The sequence below is a fragment of the Haliotis cracherodii genome, unplaced genomic scaffold (genome assembly GCF_022045235.1).
Source record: "Haliotis cracherodii isolate W230 unplaced genomic scaffold, xgHalCrac1.p SCAF_9, whole genome shotgun sequence".
NCBI classification, from domain to species: Eukaryota; Metazoa; Mollusca; class Gastropoda; order Lepetellida; family Haliotidae; genus Haliotis; species Haliotis cracherodii.
Window position 1 is genome coordinate 41,922,950 of NW_027266343.1, and position 26,102 is coordinate 41,949,051.

The following is a 26,102-nucleotide window of genomic DNA, read 5'->3' on the forward strand; positions in this document are numbered from 1 at the left end:
TAGTACAATACATTCGTTTTCTTCAGTGCGCTAAACGCTTCTTACAAGGTGTGTTTTAGTCGATGAATGCATCGCACGATAACTAACTAATATCACATGTTTATACAGAGTTTTATTCCAAATAAGAAACTCACCATAAACCATTTATTCGAGTAAACACATGACATGATTTCGCTCAAGATATAAAATACCTCCAACTAAAATGAATGGACAAGTTACCCTATCAAGACACCTTTCATAAGACCGGTGACACAGGAATTAAACTTCTCACCTTCATGATGAGTAAAACTACAGATATATTCGGCTCTGCATGTTGCATCGCATTCGTTGACGGTTGTGTTACCATTAGCAAGAACGGTATTGAATCGGATATATTTGTCCAGAACATATTTATCTTTGCTCATCTGCTTCACAGCCATGCTGACGGATGCAGCAGAGAGGTCCTTGACCTGGTAGGCCTTGCTGGCGTCGTATGCGACCTTCCACGATGACGCGTTGGCTTCATTGCTTTCAGTCAGATTCATGTAGTACTGAATAAAGTCCAGGGCTTCACCAGTTTTCTGATCATATTTGACCAATCTGACGGCTGGGTTGTGTGGGTCATCCGACTCTGTTCCGCTCTTGTAGCGCCATGGTGTCACCGATGGCGCTATGAACATCGGAATACCCGGTGTACCTGGAAATGAATGCCCATGTAATATTTTGTATCTGAGATTTTGTCTTATTGTTTTGTGGACTGAAATTGTTAGCCATGCAGTCTTACAAATAGCTGTCTGTATGATCCCATGATATTGGCAAATGTAACCTGATAGAGAATGTCTGAGTGAAAAGTGTTGCTCACGATCTGTGGAATGACCACATTCCACAGAAAGAAAAGGCTACTACAGCTAGGCCAATTGTATTCTACCAACACATAGAAAACAGTATTGAATTTCATAATGGTTAAAGTTGTTGCTTTCAAATACCTGCCGACTACATATCATGAATACATGTATTAATTCCAAATTACATCTGATTTCAAGTTGTGATATCCGGTTCAACCTTCTTAATCATTGTTTGCTTTTTCATTTTCAAATGTTTCAAATGATCTTCTATATATACATGCGTTGACTGGTGATCTTCGAGCCTCCCACAGGAGGAGTTGGTCAAGTGTGAAATATCTTGTTGTGGACATTACAACACGTAATAGAGGTATTTCCACACAAAAATTAGCATATTTGTTCCCAGTAACAAGTCATTAAACTAAGCAAGGTCTGTGACGGCACTTTCCCTGAGTTAATCCATGTTCCAAATGTCACAGACCAAAAGGTAATGTTGCCAAAACAATTACAAGTTGCTCTAGTGACCTACCGTCTTTCTTCAGTAACAGTTTGAGTCCATCAGCGTGGTCATGGCCGAAGTACATCCCGGGGATGATGTCCGCGTACTTCTGGACGAGGTCAAGGAATTTGGTGTTGAACCGCTCATAAAACCACTGAACCTTTCCCGGGACCTTAATACCCGGGGGCACGTGGGCGGTCAACATGACCTGAAGGAAGAGAAGATAATGATACAATGACATTATAATATATAAGCTGATTGTAGCATATGTTACATTATATGTGCTTTCATAATTATGTGCACCTCTTGCTCAACACAAGCTGCAACTCAAATAGTACATTACTGACATAAGCTAACAACTGCAGGCACATCCCTTGTCAATATGAGCAGAAAGCTTAAGTAGAACATGGATATAACGAACTACGTATACAAGGGGCCAGAGAAATCAGTTCGTTATATACTTTGTTCGTAATATACGTTTTCGCTCGGAAACATCCGCCATCGTGGAACAAAACAATTATATGATAATATAGAAGGTATAAATATGGTATTTTGTAACAGTGCGTTGTGTCCGTTTATTCGCTCTGTCTGTGTTCGTTATATCCGTGTTCTGCTGTATACACATTATAGATATGACAACCACCGGAGTGAGCCAGTCAGTTAAAACGGTAAGTCACGTCAGCAGAATTTCAACCATATTGTGACCGATAACGAAGCTCTTGGTTATTATTAACCCGGACAATAAATAAGTGTGCACACAAATCACATTGTCAGCGGCCCTGGGAGTATACAATCCAAGATGTCACCTTGGATGAGGGGAAAGAAAATTCATATTCACATTACAATTTCATCCTACCAGGTATAACCATTCTCTGTTGGGTGGGCAGAGGCAGATTTCGAACATGTCACACCACATGTAACCTGTGTTTAAGGACCGAAGTCTTAGAAACTATTATCGTCATGCTCGCCGAACATTGTCGCTGTCTAACGTTGCTTAAGTTCGACTGATATCTGATATGTGGATGCACAAAGGACTACGTGCAACTGCTTACAGGGCAAACGTGTTTACATCAGTCTGTCATCTTCTTTCCTTCAGACCACATTTATTGGTCGCATGATGAGAAGGAGGAAAAGGATTCGCCACCAGATTTGTTTTTTAATTAAAACTACGATCCAAAATATTTTAAAAACAACACATTGCAACAATGTAATTTTTGCGCCAGACTTCTTTTTTTCCCAAGCATAATTATCTCGCCCCTCCACACACACACCAATAGCAAGTATACCTTCTCCCCGACATTTGTTGCGTTTTGAAGAACTTCCTCCAACCAAGCGAACTGACCAGCAGGGTCGGTCAAGTTGGTGGTCAGTTTGTCTGCGGCATAGTAGAAGACCGTGTTCAGACCGACGATCCGAAGGCCCTTGGTTGTCCTGATTGTGTAAAAGCCGCCTAGAACAATACATGTACCACTGTGAGATAATTCATGTATATACAACAACGAGGAATTCACTTACGTCGCTATTAAGGTGGTCGAATACTTTCATTGTCAAAGAAATGCAATATGCATAAAAATATGATTCTAAAGTAACTTAGGAGACGTCGATTCACAGTGTCGTGATTACTTTGATTCCTGTATATTTTCGGATAAGGATAGGGCTAGAACCAGACTTAACAGTAATCAGACAAATTAAACCAATAACTCAGAGAGGTGCTTCTTCATCTGGTGCTGTTACTTAAAGTGCAAATCATACTGGTATATACAACTTTGCAGATTTGGACAGATCGTAACATCGTTAATGCAACTATCGTATTCAAAACTTAAAGCGGTGCGTAAATAAAGTTTATTTGCACGTTTGTCCTATCTATCAATTTAAAAGAAACGAAAATACAGCGGAGGCGGGGCCATTATATACGGTAGCCAAATTAACGGCTTAATCGTACAAGCTACCTCCAAAATTACTCGTTTGATCCCACAACAAGCACAGTAGCAGGCATGAGAAGGACTAAAGGACTGAATTATGCCACTCTTTTTTTCAACCACGGAAATGTGACAATTGCCATTTACATCACAAACTTAGTTCACTATGTGTGAAACATACTATTTCTTCAATGGCGTTTGTTGTTCGCGTTTCGGTCTTTTCATTTAATATGTTGTGAGACTATTCTGTGTTTAAAATATTCGCTGATCTGTGTATAAAAAGACGTACCATCGATAGTACTTACTTCGTTCCGTTTTGCCGTATCCTGATTACAACTTGCTGATATGTCTGACTGTGACAGCGACAATAGGTTTTGAATTAGCATGGAATGCGAATGTTTCTCGGAAGATGAATTGATGCTTTCGGAAGACGTAAAATGAACGCGTTTCCCTATTTTGACGTGTACCATATATTCCCATGATTTTTCTGGTGAACAATTGACCCGACTTTGCATGTGTTTGTGACGGGTGCCAACGGTGGGGCAGGTTAATGTTAACTTTCGCGAACACCAGGTATCATTACAATTTGATAGTGACTAATAAACACGTGCTCATGATATGGTCGTAATCGTACAATAGACTGTCTAATCTTACCTAATTTTAATCATCTTATTAGCAATTGTAAGATAACGTGAAGTTTAGGTGGGGGTGGGACCATTTTTTTATTCTGGAATATGTTGTCTCTGTCATGTAGATGTTTATTTCATACGTGTGTTATATGTCAATTCGACAAGAAGATAGTGTTAGATGAGACGTATCTGTACTCATTGCTGTCATTTTTAATTCAAGATGATATTACCTTTCTTAAAGTTCTCAATCTGTTGATTGTCCCCGATCCAGTCTCTCCAGAGTTCAGCGGTAGCGTTATATAGAAACGCTTGTTGCACCGGGAACTGGTTAGCTGGAAACCAGTCATGGTTTCCCATTATGCCATAAACTGGGACGCCTGGAAACTCCGCCTTTAAGGCGTCTGTTATCTTCTCAGTGATCTCCAAGTTTAGACTTTGGTTGAGGAACTGGTTTTTTATGTGAGCCACGTTATCTCTGGTGTAGCGAAGAAGAACATAAAAAGTACATTCATAATTGTGTGGAAGAAGATATGGAAAGTGGCTGATATATTCTAAAGGTAACTACGAAGGATGTGTAGTAAACCCTGAACAGTTGAATATATTACGTACAATACTTTAATGCTTACAGGCTGCATTTTTACCAAATACACAATCAGGTAGCATATGTCTAGGTATTCATTTTCTGTTGATGAAAATAAGACGCAATTGGCTACAACGTTGTTACACGTATCTCAAACTGAAAGCGACCCAACGATCAGCTGCAATCAGTTGTCTAATTCCCAGTGTGGACACTGTGTTCAGTAGGACGAAGGCAAGTCGATGGCCCCACTGGGAGGTTACCGCGCCAACAGCCATCTATGCCTGTCCCACTCCGCACAGTGTTTACACGTTCGTGTGTGGGAGCTTGGAAGGGCGACTGTGGCTCGGATGAAAGCGGAGGACGGTGCAATCCGACCCGCAGAGAACCGTCAGGCTGTCGGTGTAAATAACATTGTCATGTTGTAAAAAGCTCCTGTCCTTTAATTACAAACGACAAAGGGACAAAGGATAACAACGAATATTGCATTTGGTAAATAAAAACTCATGATTGCTAGAGTTTCATTTGTCACTCAGTAAATAAAATTGATGTAACTGGATATCGTAGACTTGCTATATGATACCCATGGGTTTGGTTATTTTGTGATGTATATATATTGAGGCATATCGTGTAGTTGCCATTTACTCCTGAGTCCCAAGAGGTAAGGCATTTTGAATAATGTAGACTCTATAACTATGTCTTCTGTTCGATTTTCTTTGCATATAAAGCTAGTGTTGGTTTCTAAATACTTTTTATTGATATCAAAAATTCGAGTATAGTTTATCTTAACATAAAATTCCTGGTATTAACAGAAAGCAAGTAGTTTTTCAAATCACTAACTCGATGTGAACAAATCAAAATATTTTATTGATGTCATTAACTCGATATTTAGAATGAGAAATTTGTTTGTTGACATACAAGATATCAATGTTTTGACCGGATAAATGGTTTTACATATAATGGGTAGGTCTCTCGGCAGGTTAAGGCCAACGGATAAAAACGATATCCATTGGGGTCATATGCGGAGAGAGATGCAAACATCAATGTTCAAGTAGGGACCATTTTCTGTCTTACAAACAAATATGGCGTTTTACAAGTTTGGGCAACGTTGGAGATATAATTGCGAAGCAATTTCGCAACGAATCTAGCCAAGCGGGATCAGTTGCAGTATCTATGCCTGGAACCTTTTTCCCAATTTAAAACAGTTAGATTTGGCCGAACTGTGTCCAAATTGTTACCTTGTTTCGTTTTGTCTCTGTGTGGACATCTGACGGCACCTTGTAACCTTATATCACAAAAGGCAGACTCTAAAAAACGTGACGTCTCTTAGACTAGGGTAAGAGTAGTTTCCCTTTGATAAAGGGCAGTTTCTCTAGCGGGGAGACCCATTGATTGCTGCGAAAGGCAAATAACACGTCCCATTTTAATTCTGGAAACCCAAAAGTCCAGAAACTCTACGGTCTTTTCCCAGTCACGGTCAAAGGTATTTACAAAAATAAGCATGCTGTTTCCATGGGAACATACTAAGGAAAAAAAAATGAAAAAAAAAAGTTTAAAAACTCAATATTTACACCATCTCGCCCAGGGGCCTGAATATTTTCCTTTACTCAAAACTCATGTATTTGTTTCGCAAATACTTAACTTGTATTCCATCAAGTATCATACACAAAATTTAACTCATTTTAACTTAATTCATGGGCGAGATGGTGTAAACATTGGGTTTTGAAACTCTTTTTTTTTCATTTGTTCTTCCTTAGTATGATCCCATGAAAACAGGGTTTCCAGAATTAAAATGGGACGTGTTACGTTAAACAGTTTGTGTGGGCAGTTGTTGTTTTGCCTATATGTAGTTATAAGCCACAGTTAGTATAAGAAACAGGTTTCAGTTGGAACTATACTGACTGTCCGACCGACATATCACTTACCTTCTGACGTAATATATTTTTATGCGCACATTCCGTGACCGCTTGCAATATTTAGGTAATTTTGTGAGAGATGGGAAGACGTTTTTCGAGCACAGAATTGACGAATGACATTATATGATAAAGAGGTTTTCACGCTTATGTGTTTAGGGACTGTAAATAACCTGTTTTAGGAATAAACACTATGTATTTAGCTCGCCAAGGTTCGCTAAAAATAATTCTATTCCTAATACAGGATATTTCCTATCCCCAAACACTCTCTAAAACTGTACCTTCTTAACTTTATCACAAATGTTGACCGCGCATCCACACAAAACTAATCTTAATTCAGTTTATATGGTGTAGATAACGTCCATATTCCATTAGCCTACAACATATAAACTCAACCGAATGTATCACAAACATAAAGGAACTTCAGACTGTTATAGATATTTGTGTCTCGTTATTGCCTTTACATCATCACACCGATTGTTACTCAAAAAATAACGTCAAGGGGAGCAGTTGTATAAATTTCTGTGCATCTTAATTGTTAACCTGTTGCATTGGCTTGACTTATTCTTTCAGTTAAACGAACCAACATTGATGACAAAACTGTTGTACAGTGTGGTTACGCTACAGATTACGTTACCTTGAAAATATGCATAATGATACATAACCTATGAAATTTGAAGTTTGCGTGTGCATTCTATACAAACTAGGTATATACATGTACGTGTACATTTTGATGAAAACAGACAACTTGCTAAATGTTAGGTGCAATTTACTTACACTGTATTATTAAAAATACATGTCAAGTATGTAATGGCACTTGAAATCCATATGTGTGTTGTCTTGACTTATCACTACGGTTTTAACTTCAACAACTGTTAGGAAAATGAATGTATAATTTTGTTGTGCTTCTTACATGTCAGTGGTTTTAAATCGTCTTATTCTTTCAGTTTGAAGTAGCTTAAAGGAACCAACAATGGCAGATGAAGCAATGGCCTTATGTGACGACTACGCTAAGGATTTTGACGCAGAGTATTACATACAACTATTCGAAGACCCAGAGCCGAACCCTATCCTTGCGAACCTAATGTCATTTATATTGACCAATTATCACAAAGCGTTTAACTCAGGTAAAAATGCTTGTTTGTGTTGATGTACTCATTTTGTGCTTGTCAGATTGCTTACAATAAAGCAGTGTTCTTTTGTACTTGTAAAGAATGATCTTTCCTTTGTGATATAGCTGTGTTTCCGTAACAAAATAAAAGCAGCAAAATCCTTTCCATTGCGGCAAGAAATCGCCAACTGTACTATCCCAACTGTATCATGAGCATGTGTTTATGAAACACTATCAAGTAGTGACTGGGTGTTTGCGAAAGGGTGAGGAGAAACCTACGACGACGGCTTCGAATCCCGGTTCGCTTTGATTATGTTCATAGGCTTGCAAGCACCATACCCGTGCTCATGGGTTTCATCAACGTAGAAAACAACTGAGACCTGCGTTTTGTATTGCTTTCCTCCCTAATGAAGTTGACACGCCGTGATAGAACTGAAATACTGAAACTCACGGCCTTCATTTACAGAGTCAGTTATAACACTATCGATGTCCATCAATTACATTATTTGCAAGACAATGATAACAAAAACACTTCGAGGCATTCGAGAAGCCTACGATTGTGGCTTCGAATCTGGGTTCGCCCTGATAAATTAAATGCTTGGAAACGGGCAGGGAACAGAAGTAGCGTAAATCCCCACGTTCCCTTGTATGGTTTCCTACCTTGGTGCTGGCAATCAATAGCCCGTGTTGTTGAAAGGTCGTTCATTCTTTTACTTTCTCTCAAACAAGTTGTATCTAAATATGTGATGGTCTAGTTATTGTACTGTCCGTCAGCGTCACAATATGGCTGAAATATTGCCATGGTGACGTTAAATATTATCTCCCTCACTTACTCGATTTGATAAGGTTTATGAGTTTGCTAACGCCATACCTGTACATCCTAGTAATCCGTGAATAACAACATAGTGTAGTTCAATATGCGTTAAAAATAGCTTATGGTTGTGGTAGTGAATTGGAGGGGAGAACTACCTATTCTCATGCTTTGTTGCAGGTACTGTCAAAGGGAAGACGCTCCTCGATATTGGGACCGGTCCAACAATATACAGTGTCATCAGCGCAGCACAACATTGTGACAACATCTTCTTGTCAGACTTCTGCCAGAGTAACAATGACATCTTAAAGCAATGGCGCGATGGATCTTTGGAATTCAGTTTTGATAAAATATTTGAAATGGTATTCAAAATAGAAGGGAAAAGGCAAGTTAGGATTTCTTAATATCGACTCTTCTTTCGGATTCATTGCTGTTACACGATTCACTCAATTTCAAAATCATTTATTACATCAAATGTATATGTATTACATAAGCAATATTTTGACAACTAAAGTCAGTGCATCCGTAGATTTAATAGGTATGCAAAAAAATTTGCAAATCAGAAGATTAAACGTAAATAGTCATTATCAGTAACTGAAAATATTATCACAGGGTAATGCAAGTTCAGTGGTTCTCAAGGTACATGGGCCTATATCGTAGTGATTGTAGATTGATTTAGAATTAAGCACCCACGTCTTTAATTTCGTTTACCGAATCATTGATACGGAAGGTTCCTCTGTATACATGCAACAGTAATCGTTAGGAAAGCGAGGTCTGCAGACTTCTTGGGTTCAGCCTAGCGGGGAGGCATTGTGATATATAAGATATATAATCGATTTCTAGGATGTTTGTTGTTTGATCAGGGTAACAGCATCCAATGATTTAGCAAAGCTTTCAAAATGTTTAATGGAACATTTTTCCAAACTTGAAGCATCAATCATTATGCCATTGCAATTCCCTTTCTTAACTTGTGCCAATTTTTTTTTTCCCGTGTTTGTTCTGGTAAACACTTGGCTTGCCTTTGCATGTATTTGTGACAGATGCCAGTGGAAGAGCACAATACGCACACCTTTTTGCCAAATTATATGTGACAATTTCTTTGTTTACAGCAAAACTGATGTCCCTGAGAGAGCGGCAAGCATTAGAGACAAGATTTGTGGGATTCTACACTGCGACATCAGGGACGAAAACCCTTTTTCACCTAACATCCTTCCGCAGGTCGACATCATCACGTCATCCTTCTGTCTGGAAGCAGTTGCCACAGACTTGGCCTCCTATGAACGGTACGCCAGGAATATGGTCGGAATGTTAAAACCCGGTGGCCATTTGGTCATCTGTGGATGTTTGGGAGGAACTTTCTACACAGTGGGAGAAAAGAAGTTCGGCACTTTGGGGATGTCGAGAGATGAATTGAAGTCTACATGGAAGAAGGTTGGAATTCAGATCGTTTCCTGGGACGAGGGTTTCCGACTCAAGGAAGACTATTCAGATGTGGAGGGCAGTTATAGCATGGTTGGAAAAAAGGTCCCAGTTGGTTTGTGAAAACTTTTGAATGTACTATAGGATCAGGGTACGATGTAGATTATTGACTGTTTTGCCAACATTTCTTTTCGATATTGAATCAAGGCTGAAATGTGTTAATCAGTATACAGACACATAAAATCGGTTACCTAAGGACGTTGTATGACAAGGTTTCTTTTTAGGCAAATGCAAACATAATTTGTAAGCCTTGTTATAAAAATAATCGGATATATCGGAACAGATTTGAAGACTTTCGGAGAAAATCCAACGATAAGCATCCAACTATGTTGTCTTATAACATCAAGGAAATCAACTCGAACCAAGGAGTTCATCAAAGTCCAATATTCAAATTCAGCCCTTTTGACACATCATTCAATTTTGCTATCCATACATTGAAAAAACTACATAAATTCACATTAATGGCAACACATCAAAACTTTTCATCTAGGCTTGGTCATACCTCGTCCATACTTAACCTTATTCATGTCAGGGTACTCTGTCATATGACGCTTTGCAAGTTTGTTCATTGAATTACGTTTCCCGTTACAAAGCTGTCAACAAGTACTAAGATCTGGTTTCTACTCTCCTGTCTTGCCCTGTTCGCTAGGGCTCATCAACTTCCGTGTGTCGATTATCCGGCCAACGCAACTGAGCATGACAAGGGACTGTACGGACAGTGAAAATAAACATTGATGCAATATCTAAACGTATTTCTGAACACTGATTGGTTACCTCTGTGACTGCTATAAGAAACTGATAATTTAACCTATTTGATGGAATTCATCTGGGTACTTCCGATACGAATCAAAATCCAATTCCATTTTTTCAGCAAACCCCGCTCTCCTAAGAATATTTCATAGATATTAACCCTTCCCACTGTTCTAAAGTCAACCCACATATTACCCGTCTTATCGAACTTGTGTCAACAATATAGATCACGAACAACGTTTTTACTGCAAGCAGCAAGCTGCCAAACAAACATTTAGCAAGTCTAGGTTTCTTCAGTTAAGCCTGTCATACAGACACTGAAATAAAACTATCCAAAATATCCCATGCGATGTTTGCAAGCACAGATTTCGTAAGTTTAAAGACGAAGATAATAATTATGATCCGGACCATTAGCTATTGTATTTCAGATGACAGTTTAACACATTGTTATTTAAATAATCAGAAAAATCTGAAATAGAGCAATGTTCTGGATTCTCCTTTTAATGGACAACTCAGCAAAAGATAATTTGTGAACCATTTTCATTTTATGAAAGTGTAACATGACCGTGTCACTGGTGTAACATAAAGCGTCAATATATAGCCAGTACCTGACTAATTGAACTGTGTCAATAAAGTGCTCATTCTTGCATTGCTGATTTGCACGTTTGAATTTCAAATTAAAAAACACATACAGGTTATATTTATTTAAAAGGCAGTGTCTTGCAACCACGGTTATGTGTTTGCCACTGTGTGACTCAATGTCATTTAATAAAGTTAATTGAAGCAGTAAATAACAGGCGAACAAAATGACCGGTGAACAATAACAACGAAATTATTATTGTCCTCAGTTTGGAGGAATGATATTATCATAAACATTGGTCATAATCACCATATACACATGTTCAAGTAATATCGCCAAACAAACTTGTAGCCAGTTCAGTTATCAAGTATTTTCGCAATCCGATTAAGGCGAGTAATGCACCTTATGACAGCAGCGAAAACAGTTAACATATATATGATGGACCACCGTGATAGAGGAACGATAACAAAGTTCAGTCTGGTGATAATACCTGCTTACAACTTGAATTGTACACCAATAGAACTCCTCAAATCAAGCTGTTTTGATTCAGAGTACGAGAACGTCCGAAATCCGTCGACAAGTTTAGCTCGTGCGGCTCGTACAAGACCGTCAGGCAATAATCGTCAAAACTCACCTGACACTGAACTTATTTTAGCCAGTATCCTTTGTCCGCTAGTCAGCTAGAGACACGAAACAATGCAACGCTCCGTTTTTGACAAAAACAGAAAACAAGAGTATGTGGGTAGTGCGTCTTTCAATTCTTGCTCACAAAAACATGATCTTTCGACTTTGGCCAAAACTGAACCCGACCTAAATCGAACTCTAATGACTTCTCTTCCCGAGGTTAGACGCAGAATGGGACAGAATACAGCGGTAACTCTCTGTATGAGATTCTCAAATCTCTGCAGTACAATATCCAAAGAAATGGTACTTCATTAAACATCTTTACTGAGACTTGCTAAGAAGGCCTGAGAAACACATTGTATGCCAAAATCGAAACATTGGTAAGACAGCAGATAGGAATTACACAGCGGCAGGCAGAAGTGGCAGAGGAGCAAGAGGATATTTTGTGGGCAAATCTCTTTTAGGAGCTGGTTCTCCGCGACAGCTCAGTGATAGTCCGCTTTACTTGATTGGCCTGAACGTTGCAGTCAGAACTTATGGACTGCGACATCGTGTGTGCAGGACTATGTAGGTTAAATGATGTATACTTCATTGGCACAGTCAGATCTAATCGAATGTTATTGTAGAATATCCGATTAATTGAGTCTTTCAAAACTATTCGAGGTCTCAAATAGTCTCTAATGGCCACGTAATTGCGTTTTAATTGATAACATGTTTTTTATCAACAACATCGATAACATAAACGATGAAAACGTCATTGTCTGTACGATTCCATGTAAGTAAGAGAATGAGATTTCTTTTGCTTTTGTTGCTAAAATTTACGCAAAATCGGGAGTTTTCAAGCTCTCTCGTCGTTGCATGAACGTAATCGAATCGGGAAACTATTGATTGATCAATGCTGTTGATGAACAACCATGTCTTGAGGTTACGGTGATACACAGTTAACCAGGTCACACATTGTGCCCACCTGATCCTCATTTTACTGACCCTGTGGATATTCTTAGTGACGAATTCGAATAAGCCCCCAGTACCTGCTGCTTGTCGTAAGAGCCGGCTAAAATCGTAACAAAGCAGTCAGACTCAGTGGCTTGACTCACTGTATGCCAAGCCTTCTTGATGTGGATGATCATGCACATGATATTTGCAGATGGCCGTAATGTCGCTGATTACATTTACCTGTGTTAGTCAGCTCTTGCAACAGGAATGTCACGTGTCCTAGTTCGGGGTCTATAAATTAACGGTCTCTATACATGCTATCAGCGCCATGTGTCCGTATCGTAAAGGATGTTGATATTGATTGTTTTTTATTATCATTGATTTTCAAAAATGGCATGGCTATGTATAAACATTTTTTTAATATTATTTCTTATGGTAATTGATGTGTTTTAATTGCAAGAGATGTCATACATACCAACCAATGGAAAGAAGAACTATATCGCCCGATATTGCTTTACAATTTGTGCAAAGGTAACAGTTAGCAGAATATATTAAAACAGTTAGGGTTTCTATTCACTTAGACTAACGTACAGTCTCCGAAATAATGTTATGTATTTGGTTAAATAATCCTTTACATGAACCTTCGAGTATCAAGGAACCTTAAGTCTCTAACTTTCAAAGTCACAATGGGATGTGTATATGGATCTCGAGCTAGGAAGGGATTGGGGCGAATGTTACCCTAAATATACACACTGGCATCTTTAATTGAGACTTCACAGGGAATAGTCTCCTATAGAGACCCTAACACAAAAAAGATCTGAAAACTCCCCAGCAAGACTACATGTACATACTTTCTATTATGGCTCATTTCTATTATGTATTAAAAGACAATTTAACCAACATATTCACAATCACCTTTTTTTAATATTGAGATAATACCTATGACCATGACTTCAGGTGAAATATCAATCTGCCAAATGTCATGAAATCTCTCTGTATTCATTATTCCAACGTTAGCCCGGGTTTCAATTCACCATTCTGATTCGTGATTTCGTGTAATGACACCTAGTCCTGCTTCAAACAACCTAAGATCCGGTTTAGAATTCGTATTCAGCAACCCATGCTTGTCGAAGAGGCGACTAACGGGATCGGGTAATAAGGCTCGTTGAATTGGTTGATTGCTTATTATAAGTATCCCTATTGCGTTGGTTCATACTAATGATGTCAGTGACTGGACTGTCTGGTCCAGACTCGATTATTTACTGACCGGAGTAAAAAAAGTTGGAATATTGTGACCTTAAACATCAAACAACATATGTAAGGACAAAAAGCATACCCTGTCCAGAGGATGAAGTCGACGTCACGTTTAACGTTGGCCATGGCGGCGACGCTGTCGTTGACGAGGCGCCAAGGAGAGTCGCACCAGTAGTCGCCGTAGATACCACGTACCGGAACCTTGTCATTACAGGACCGCATTTCTGACCAGTATGTTGGGTCGAAATGATGGTCTGTGATGTGCCAGAATTGCCCTTTGGAAATTGATGTGTCTTTATTACTTTTCGACGTATAAATATATGTTCTCGTATTCTCCTCATTAACTCCCTTTACACTTCATAACTTCACTCTTGGCCACAACATATACCCGTGCTTATACCCGAGGTGTATTGTGTACAGGTTCAAAACTGCACAAGCCATGCACACTGAGCAACACTAAAGTACATAACCCAAGCCATGTGTGCCTGAGTATTCACTATATAAAACAAATAAGGTTTGGGCCATGGGCAGGCCCATTGGCGAGAATATGTTCCTTTACTTATAACTCATGTTTTTGTTTCGCAAATACATAAATTTATTTATTTCAAGTATCATGACACAAAATTTAACTCATTTTAACTTAATTCATCAATTTTATAGCAATATTGAAATATTTCGCCCATGGGCGAGAAAAAGGTTTGGCCTATGGGCGAGCATATCTTCCTTTGCTCAACAGTTTAAGTTTCGCAAATACATTAAGGGATTCATTGGCGTTATTTTCCAACGAATTAAAGTTTAGTTTGTTTCTTTTTCATTTCCCATTTTATGTCTCGTTGATACATCACACTGGGAAATTAAGTGACACTAGATATGCAATATACAGGTACACTTGCGCGTATTTTAATGGGGAAAACCCCGATTCGTCTTTTATTGCATAATGTCTAGCTGAATATCTCGCATTCTAACGAAATCTCGAAATAATTATTTCATTATACGCGGTGCGATGTTTACAGGCGACTGAGGAAAACTTGATCGTATATTATGACACTAAAGCAACTTTTAAATGCATTGTCACTTTTGGTATGAAAATGGTGACAGTTCAGAAAAAACAACAGCCTTCTTATGATAATTCTCATATTCTCATGAGTACGTTGTATCTAATTACAGTGTCGGCATTATTTACAGGTGATTCTACAATACCTGCTCTCGGTCAATTACGATCTACCACATCAGGCGCAAATAAACAGTTATGCAGGTGTTGCTGTGGGCAAATACCTAGCCTTTTTATGTATATTTTTTTTTGGATTCATGTATTACATATTATCGTAGATATGTGGATATGTTAAGCACAAAGACAAAAAGATGAGTTAGTGACTTGATATATTCAACGAGATGTGTATCATCGTTTAATGGGTCATTCAATAAAAGTATGTTTGGGGGAGATATCAAAGGAGCCGCCCAATATACACAGTGTCCGGTGAACTACCACCCCACCCTGTCTGCAAAAGCTATGTAATCGGTACACAAATATATTTGATGCGGTGTCAGTGTGGAAGGAGTTTGAATTATGTCCGCCACTGGCCACAGAAATCCTTAAAGTATAGTAACAATCAACAAGGTCAATGCCGTACTAATTACCTAGTGACGCACGTAACAACGACTGTCAATCTGTCTGCTACAGCTACCATACCATCACCCCTAGGCCTGTCACAAATGGCATATCAACGGCTTATTCAAAATATCAATTGTAGAAACGTCGTTAAGAGACTAACGTATGTCGTGTACAGTCCTCATATTTGATAAAAAAAGTAAATACGTCAACTGGGAATTCAACTGGATGTTACCTTCCTTATATCAGCTAACAGCCCTGTTTGTGAAAATATGTACTAGACATAAGACTTAAAGACTAATAAAATCAATTGTAAGACACCATAAAACCGAATTAAATATGTCTTTGTATCATCACTTGTGTATTAGATGATGGTAATGACCTGAAATGTTTTAACGTAAGATTAGGAAGGAGAGACATTAAAGTGTTTTATAATACTTGGGAACATGAGCAATAAGATGAAGCAACATAAATATGCATGGAATGGAATAGGGAAAATGGTGAAAACAAATTGAAATAGATTATAATAAAACATTATTGTAATACATAACTTGCAAAAGCGGTGCCCAAAATTGTTTGACCGTGTTATGTGTGTTGTAGACTGACAACTAGCAAGTAATTGTCATGCTGTACGCATGGTTCCATATACAAATTCAGATATACAACCGGTATAAAACTGAGAACTGAGATGCCAAGTATTACCTGCATTCACACACGGAAGCAATATACTTGTGTGTATGCCCTCTCCTCTAAAAAATGTATCACTTAAGTATTTGCATTGTAATAAATATAGTAATAATAAAACTTGGTAAATTTGGTAGGTCTCCGACAGATATGTTTTCAGTTATTTTACACCTTTGATTGATACGGATTACGTACATGTAGTCTAGTCACTGTCTCTGATGTATCTGCTTGTTCGAAATTTCAAATGTCCTGATATAGCACTGTTCCTAAAATAAGCCAGATTCTTTTATGGGGTATAAAAAGTTGATTTGTCTTGTCACGCAGTCATCTTTACTTGATCGAATGATTTCCACGAAAAATTCCGGCAGAGAGTTCTGTATTTTATTATATACATGTATTGTTAATTGTAGAAGATCCTTACATCACTGTATCTCAGAACGCAAAACTGATAACATTCAAACATGTAATTAGTACACCCCTTTAATTGTTACATATAATTTCCTGCATATTCCTTTTTAAACAAAAAGCCTACACGTATACTGAAATCGGTGTCCACTGTTAAAAGGGTATTAGTGTAGTCAGCCATGGTAAATGGAGAGACAATATAATAAGGTGATTAATTATTGTCTGTGGCAGAATATGCGGTAAAAGTGTAGTCATTTATACATATACACATTACACATATACAGATGAAATACACGATATGATACAGTGCAAGAACAAACTAAGATACGGTTTCTATTAAAAATAATTATACGATTATGGGTATAATTAGAATGTTTAATTTTTCAGGCCAACACGGTTGAGATACAGCATCGGCATACTCAACTGGATTTGTTTTCTGTCGGTCGTAAGTTCATCGTTTGACTGAGCACACTTGTGTCGAAGTTGCGATATTTTCTTCCCTTTGTTGGCAGCCTGCCACCGGCCTGAATTTTGAGAAAGGTCTCAGCATTGGACTGTTAATTTATTCCTAATGATGTCAACAAGCTTACAAACTTGTAGATGTTGGGGCGGTTATGACCAAACTTTTTCAGCTCAGAGTTCCACTCTTCCCAGTATTAGAGGTCCAGGAACCAATAGTGTCAAACAGGTTCTGCACAATACGTCCAACAGATTCAACTGTTCAGCAACATTTCAGAATTTCAGAACTGTCATGATCAAGGATTTGGAAGGTGAACGAGGCGAAAGGCAGACGCACGTGGATTTACTCTCAGTTTATTATTGTCTGGAGTTCACATTTTTGTTCACCTGCACATGTCCACTTCAGTGAGACAGACTGTAACCAAAAATCCAATGAGCTGTAGCTCTCAATCCCTTATAACAACGACAACAACAACCAGGGTTAGGGCACAGTAAGGTTAAACTGTGTCCAGAAGACAATCTCAGGGGGCTAACGCCATATCTCCCATCAAGTCAGCTCTATTTTTCAGCGCATAATTATTTTTTTTACATTTTGAATAAAAGGAATTAAAAAAATCATATTTAACAAACCTACACATTACCAAATACAAAACTTTATAACCCTTTCTAGACTACGTTCCAATTAGCCTGGATCATTCAACTCGCTCGCGAAGGTCGTATATGACCTTAAAGTGAATACATCTAAAGTGTACAAGTAACTTTTAACTGTATCATATATACTCATGACAAGCAATTATTTTCATAAAATCTGATAAATCTGCAAAATGACAGACAAAATATTTCTTTGTACAATGCAAACGATACAAACGTAGCGGCTGATAAAACAGACAATGACTTAACAAAAAAAGTACTAGAATCTGTACTTTACTAAGAAAGTGTTATCCCAAATATAACATTAGTTACACTGACTTAATAATCTGCAATATATCATTTGTTCTCGTTTAATCTATTGTACATATTGAAGTGATTGTAAAGTTTCAAGGAGTACGAAATTGTTGTGGTATTATGAATGAATTTAGCATATGAATAGCGAAAAACAGTCACCATATGGGATGTACATGTAAAACTTGTCTTCCAGCACCACGCTTGTGCCAAGGCCCGTTGTCATAAAACTAATCGGTCCCATAAAAGGAGCAACAATCCCGCTGTACATGCTATGGTTCACTCCCAATTGTCAGACGACCTAATCATCGCACAGACCAGTCAAGTGTGACCAGTGTACCTGCCTGGTCTTACCTCCTAATTACTGAGCTGCCCAGTACTGTCATACTCTGGGCAGAGTAAGCTACTCCAACTCGTTGAGTGATAGAGATTAACCAGATTATGATTGTGTTTGTAAGTTGAGTTTGATCTGTGTCGGGTTGCAGTTGTTTAATTAGGCAAGACCAGGGGTATTTTTTCAATGAAACCTTTCAACCGTTGAGTTGGTTTTACATTCATTGCATTAAATACATTGTTAGGTAGAATAATAACACGTTATATAGATTAAACATCTCCCTAACCTGAGTATAATCTCACATGTACTCTAAGTACCGTACTATATTACTTTAAGGAGACATTGAGTAGGCAAATCCCTGCGTCAATGGACCCGTGAAGATCCGGGATAGAACAGATCTTCAAAAACCCATTCTTGGCGTAAAGGGCGACAGCGCTTGTCGTAAGAGGCGACTACCGGGATCGGGTGGTCAGGTTCGCTGACCTGGTTAATGCATGTCACCGTACCCCAATTGCGTGGATCGATGCACATGATGTCAATCACTGGATTGTCTGGTCCAGGCTCGATTATTTACAGACCACCGTCATATAGCTGAAATATTGCTAAGTGCTGCGTTAAACAACTAACAAACAAACAAAACTTTGAGGAATTTACAACAATCACTATGACGAGGTATGCATATCTTGCAATCAACTTGAATCCAGTTACTGGAAGGTCAAACCCGGGCTTGGTTAAAACAAGAATTGCAGTTAGATCCGCTACATGTTGAAGATCTCCTATAGTCAAGAGATGCAATAGCGAGGCAGCAATGTCAATTTATGAGGGACAGACAACTACTCGAACATATATAAACAGAGCAGTCAAAGATAAAAATGAAATCATATCATGTACGGCAACACAAAAAGAGAAAGTGTATGAGTACTAAAGCTAGCAATAGATATGTGTACCCTACGTACACACATGAGTCCCATTCGACAGTCTACAACACACGAATAACTGTCAAACAAGTTTGGGTACCCCTTGTGTTCAGGCAAGTTATTTAACTCAATAATTTTGTATTAAAATCCTTTTCAATTTGTTTTCACCATTTTCCCTATTCCATTCCATGAATGTTTATGTTGCTACATCTTATTGCTCATGTTCCCAAGTATTGTAAAACACTTTAATGTCTCTCCTTCCTAATCTTACGTTAAAACATTTCAGGTCATTACCATCATCTAATACACAAGTGATGATACAAAGACATATTTAATTCGGTTTTATGGTGTCTTACAATTGATTTTATTAGTCTTTAAGTCTTATGTCTAGTACATATTTTCACAAACAGGGCTGTTAGCTGATATAAGGAAGGTAACATCCAGTTGAATTCCCAGTTGACGTATTTACTTTTTTTATCAAATATGAGGACTGTACACGACATACGTTAGTCTCTTAACGACGTTTCTACAATTGATATTTTGAATAAGCCGTTGATATGCCATTTGTGACAGGCCTAGGGGTGATGGTATGGTAGCTGTAGCAGACAGATTGACAGTCGTTGTTACGTGCGTCACTAGGTAATTAGTACGGCATTGACCTTGTTGATTGTTACTATACTTTAAGGATTTCTGTGGCCAGTGGCGGACATAATTCAAACTCCTTCCACACTGACACCGCATCAAATATATTTGTGTACCGATTACGGACAGGGTGGGGTGGTAGTTCACCGGACACTGTGTATATTGGGCGGCTCCTTTGATATCTCCCCCAAACATACTTTTATTGAATGACCCATTAAACGATGATACACATCTCGTTGAATATATCAAGGCACTTATTCATCTTTCATAAACCTTTTTTTTGTCTCTTTGCTTTTTTTCTGAACTGTTACCATTTTCATACCAAAAGTGACAATGCATTTAAAAGTTGCTTTAGTGTCATAATATACACTCAAGTTTTCCTCAATCACCTGTAAACATCGCACCGCATATAATGAAATAATTATTTCGAGATTTCGTTAGAATGCGAGATATTCAGCTAGACATTATGCAATGAAAGACGAATCGGGGTTTTCCCCATTAAAATACGCGCAAGAATACCTGTATATTGCATATCTGGTGTCACTTAATTTCCCAGTGTAATGTATCAACGAGACATAAAATGGGAAATGAAAAAGAAACAAACTAAACTTTAATTCGTTGGAAAATAACGCCAATGAATTGATGTACATGCGCATGATTTCGTATGATAAACTGTCAAAACGTTTTGAGAGATGAGGCCGGGTTCATTAAAGATCGTTGCAATATGTAAATAAGGTGAAATTTGTAAAACTTCTGCAAAGGAAACATCCAACCAAAGGCCCTTTTTAAATAGTAATGTAATGATATAATACAAAGTGTGTTTCACATGATACAATATACTTTGTAAACAATTAGTTAATTCTTTAAAGGGACTGACGAAAACATGCGCGAAATATTTTAATAACGCCATCATGTGTCATGCTTATAATCCCTTAATGTATTTGCGAAACTAAAACTGTTGAGCAAAGAAAAATAGTTGAATTAAGTTAAAATGAGTTAAATTTAGTGTCATGATACTTGAAAGAAATAAATTTATGTATTTGCGAAACAAAAAACATGAGTTTTAAGTAAAGGAACATATTCTCGCCCATAGGCCAAACCTTTTTCTCGCCCATGGGCCAAATATTTCAATAACGCTATAAAATCGATGTATTAAGTTAAAATGAGTTAAATTTTGTGTCATGATACATGAAATAAATAAATTTATGTATTTGCGAAACAAAAACATGAGTTATAAGTAAGGGAACATATTCTCGCCCATGGGTCAAACCTTTTTCTCGCCCATGGGCCAAATATTTCAGTATCGCTATAAAATAGTTGAATTAAGTTAAAATTAGTTAAATCTTGTGTCATGATCTTGAAATAAATAAATTTATGTATTTGCGAAACGAAAACATGAGTTTTAAAGGGGCACTGATCTAACGCCATTTCCCGGACTGGTTGTTGCCTTTGTTATTGTTTTTTCCCCTGTGAGTACCCGGATGATACGCAACGCAACTGAGCGTGACCAGAGACTGGGCTACCGTCTGCAAGGACAGCTAAATAAACTTGGAGGCTGGAGGCAATATTTGTTTTACGCATTTTTGAATAAACACTGATTGGTTAAATGTGATCTATAAAGATTCGACAAAGGGCGCATGTTAATTAATTTCTTCAGCCTAAACAAACAGACAAAAAGAACGGCGGAGCTCATCGGAAGTCGTCATTTGGAAATACCCCAGATGGTTATAGTTTAATACTAAAAAAAAGGTATCCATGCAGTGAAAGCATTTTCGGATTTCGGATTGCGTCGATAATACGATTACTACTCCCTTGTTGTCATCCACGTTTTCTCGTATAACCCTACACTTGTGTATTTGTCGTCATTCACTTGATGCTCAGTTAATGAATTTATTACAGGTACAATTAGTGGTAGCACCACTTAGATTACCTGACAAAGGTTCTCATTTGGCATTTATTGTGTCTGGGGTAATTATTCAATCTATATCCAGGTTTGAAGTGAGGTGAAATGTGCGTTATGTAATATGAACGTGGCAGCCCAGCAAGAGATGAATGATCAGTTGATTTACTTTTTTAGGTAAATCAACGGATCGTTCCTAGTCATCAAAGGATTAACAGAAAATACGTTGATTGATTAATCACTGTTATCTTGCACAGTGGATATGTCAAAAGTGAGTGTTTACATGTCTAGGTTTACTAAAACAAAGGGAATACACTCATATCATGGCGTGAAGTGCCGATGTAAAAACAACATACTTTGTTCAAAGGGTTAACTGATAATACGTTGATTGGTTGCTCATTGTTATCAAACTCAGTGGATTTTTTAGGAACCGTGGACGTTATGAAAATAGTTGTCACGTGGCCTTTCTCAGCCAACCCTTGAGACTTGACACCTATGTGAAACACCTGAAACAATCCAAGTGATCAGTTGAGAAACGAACACTGGTTATAATATCCCGAAACGATATATATCTTTTAGAATATTTGATAGTTACAGAGACACGTGACATCGAATAAGGTATTTTGTATAGCTGCAGATGAGTGGGACATTATTCCTTTGTGTGGATATTCACGGATACATTCCTCGAACAAGGAGGCTGCCTATTTATACACATAAATTTGGTAAGTTGTAATTATGGTATTTGCATTTTGATTTCCTTCATTTGAACCGATTCGTTCTTGTTTCTCTACGTCTTGGTTGGGAAATTCTTCAATGCGCGATAGACGTTGTTTTCACAGGTCATTTCCTTTGTAAGCGTGTATAGATTACCGTCAATTTGTAAAATGTGATTCTCTCAGGCAATTTATAAAATGTGTAAATATTTCAGTCATTTTGACTAAAAAATCTGTCCAGATTGATTAAGACGATCAAAAGGGCCTACAAACATCACAACAGATTATTATGTAGGATTAGAAGCCAAATAACATAGAAATGTACTTTTCAACGTAACATTTTCAGTCTCTTGGTGATGACATTAAACATAAAAAAAATTGGAATTCTTTATCATAATAATACAGATGGAAATGTTTTTCAGTCACTTTGTAAAATAACTGAATATTTATAGGTTTAATAAATATGTTACACATTTTGACAGTAAAAAAATATACACACTATAAAAAGGCAATGCTCAGATGAAATATTTACTTTGTGTTGCAAGTCAAAATAGTGATAAACGAAAATCGCAAAATTACTAAGCAAGTGACTTATCAAAACTTCGTCACCATTACCGATGCTACCCACAAAGATACCTACATTTCCTTATTATCTCGAAAACTGTATTTCATTTTGTTGATCAATGTGACCATACGCTCTTATTACTACCGGTATCTATAAAAGTGACTAATGCGCTTACGAATGGCGCAACAGAGATCGCGAGCTAGTCTAGATTTCTGCTCTACATCCGGGTACTCACTGGGAAAAAACAATAACAAAGGCAACAACCAGTCCCGGGGATTTGCGTTAGATCAGTGCCCCTTTAAGTAAAAGAACATATTCTCGCCCATGGGCCAAAACTTTTTCTCGCCCATGAGCGAAATATTTCAGTATCGCTATAAAACATTGAACTAAGCTAAAATGAGTTAAATTTTGTGTCATGATACATGAAATAAATAAATTTATGTATTTGCGAAACAAAAACATGAGTTTTAAGTAAAGGAACATATTCTCGCCCATGGGCCAATCTTCGCCCATGGGCGACATAGTGTAAATATTGTGTTTTTGAACAATTTTTTTTCATTTTTTCTTCCTTGGTATGTTCCCATGAAAACAGCATGTTTAATTTTGTAAATACCTTTGACCGAGACTGGGAAAAGACCGTAGAGTTTCTGGACTTTGGGGTTCCCAGAATTAAAATGGGACGTGTTCGCAGTTATATCACGGCGTGTCAGCTTAATTTTGGAGGAAAGCCCGAAGTGATGCTGGTCTCAGACATTTACCACTTCGGTGAAACCCACGAGCACGGGAATGGTGCTGACAAACCTAGAAACATAATCGGGGCGAACCGGGATTCGAACCAATCATAGGTTTCTGGCGTGCCCAAGGGACGCAACTCTGCAGAGCGAATCGCGGCGCCTTTAACAACGAGCTCAAACGGCGATTCATATTTAGATCTAAAAGTTCCCTTAGCTTGTGAACATCCTGGCGCTCTCTTTGTAGCAACATGAAAATATTGGAATATATATCTGATCAGATTACCTCGTTGGCTTGATTTGGCCATGAGACTCAAAGTGATAAGGTTGCCCTTTGTATTAATAGAATGGTTGGATCTAAACACTCTTACACCCTTATCAATTGTGGAATCTGTGGGCAAAATAAGGTCGTACTGTGCTGCGATAAACAAGATAAAGGCCGATGCATGGCAAAGAACTTTCATTCAACATCTGGACATTTGCAAATTTAAAGCTACGGGAAATTTTCAAATATTGGTACAAAATTATCAAATGTTCAACAGGCTGACAGCTATCCTATTTTCTTTTTCACACTTTCAAGTTTGAGATTACTGACATGATCAAATACAAAAGCATTAATTATACAAACTGAGTGAAAAAGGACGTATTTTTGTAACTTAAGGAACAGATCTAATTATCATTACAAGGAAGTCCGTCAATTACTGAAACAGGCAATACATGCTACTTCCCTATTCAATACTTTGTGCTCTTCATACTGTGAGTAAAGCCTATATTTCAAAGCATTACAATACACGATACCCTTCTATTTAGTATATCCTCGGGTTGGAATAGGTTCCCAGTAACATTTGCTTGTCGTGCGAGACGACGTAATGGATCGGGTGGTCAAGGTCTTTGACGTTGTTGATTGCATCGTCACGGTGATTGCATCAGTCACTGGTCCAGCCATGAAAATATCAAGGAAGCAAACAGTTACAATTTATCCTTTAAAATGACAGACTGTCTACATTTACCTTGCTCCAGAGTAGCCACACCCAAGGCCAAGTCAAGAGCTACTAGTCCCAGCAAACGGTGACACGACATTGTCGTTGATGTCGCTGATATGATGTTTGCTACTTCCAACGATGTACAGGTTGTATCAGTTGGGACCTCTGTTTGAATAACGACACCGAGAACGTGGTTGGGAGTACAGTTACGAAAGATTTGCGAAGCAATTGGTTGACCCAATAACGTGACACTGATACCGATGTGTCAACAGAAACTACTGATTCGACAAGTATGAAGGTGTTGTGAGGCCACCTGATAAGCTGGCTTTTCCGTTGTCATATCACCGTTGTGTTGAACTCGAATGTGTCCAGTCCAAGGTTCCGTACTTAATTTCATTTTCAGTTTGTTTGTTTGTTTGTTGTTTAACGCCACATTCATCAATATTCCAAATATATGACGACGGTCTGTAACTTATCGAGTCTGGACAAGACAATCCCGAGATTGACATCATGGGCATCGATCTATGCAATTGGGATACAATGACATGCATAAACCAAGTCAGCGAGCTTGATTGCCCGATCCCGTTAGTTGCCTCTTTTTTTGTCCTCATTTGTACCACCTTCGGTGGTTGAAGAGTGAGTGAGTGAGTGAGTTGGGTTTAACGCCGCTTTTAACAGTATTCCAGTTATATCGCAGCGTGTCAGCTTAATGTGGGAGGAAAGCCAGAAGTGTTGTTCTTAACCAGCGCGGGCTCTGCGATAAGATCGTCTCCGATTCATCAGGTGAGTAGGCAACTATTTTCCAGGAATAGACTTTACTCAGTACTACGGGGTTATACACTCAGTCTTACAGCGGTGTACACTCAGTCTTACAGGCGTGTACAGTCAGTCTTACTGCGTTGTAAGTCAATCTTACAGTGGTGTACACTTAGTCTTACAGGGTTGTACACTCAGTCTTACAGTGGTGTACAATCAGTCTTACGTAGTTGTACAGTCAGTTTTACGGGGTTGTACAGCCAGTCTTTCGGGGTTGTGGTGGTGTACAATCAGTCTTAAGGACTGTACAGTCAATCTTACAGTGGTGTACACTTAGTCTCACAGGGCTGTACACTCAGTCTTACAGTGGTGTACAGTCAGTCTTACAGTGGTGTACACTTAGTCTTACACTGGTGTATAGTCATTCTTACAAGGGGTGTATAGTCAGCCTTAAGGGGTGTACAGTCAGCTTTACGGGGTTGTACAGTCAGTCTTACATGGATGTACAGTCAGCCTTATATGGATGTACAGTTAGTCTTAAGGGATGTACAGTCAGTCT

At 38.2% G+C, this 26,102-nt stretch overlaps 2 protein-coding genes across 2 annotated transcripts; one reads left to right on the plus strand and one right to left on the minus strand.

Annotated features, from left to right (window-relative positions):
* Positions 1 to 130: 130 nt before the first annotated feature.
* LOC139452282 (acid sphingomyelinase-like phosphodiesterase 3b) lies at positions 131 to 25,027 on the minus strand. The gene is made up of 6 exons (XM_071233690.1): positions 24,815 to 25,027; positions 13,986 to 14,178; positions 4,099 to 4,343; positions 2,607 to 2,770; positions 1,351 to 1,528; positions 131 to 676 (listed from the first exon to the last, which is right to left on the minus strand). Exons 1-6 carry the CDS (start codon positions 24,882 to 24,884, stop codon positions 216 to 218), a joined length of 1,311 nt encoding a protein of 436 aa, XP_071089791.1. The 5' UTR covers positions 24,885 to 25,027; the 3' UTR covers positions 131 to 215.
* On the plus strand, positions 5,436 to 11,005 carry LOC139452283 (nicotinamide N-methyltransferase-like). Its single transcript, XM_071233691.1, has 4 exons — positions 5,436 to 5,496; positions 7,306 to 7,485; positions 8,461 to 8,665; positions 9,390 to 11,005. The coding sequence occupies exons 2-4, from the start codon at positions 7,332 to 7,334 to the stop codon at positions 9,820 to 9,822; spliced, it is 792 nt and encodes a 263-aa protein (XP_071089792.1). The 5' UTR covers positions 5,436 to 5,496; positions 7,306 to 7,331; the 3' UTR covers positions 9,823 to 11,005.
* Positions 25,028 to 26,102: the final 1,075 nt, after the last annotated feature.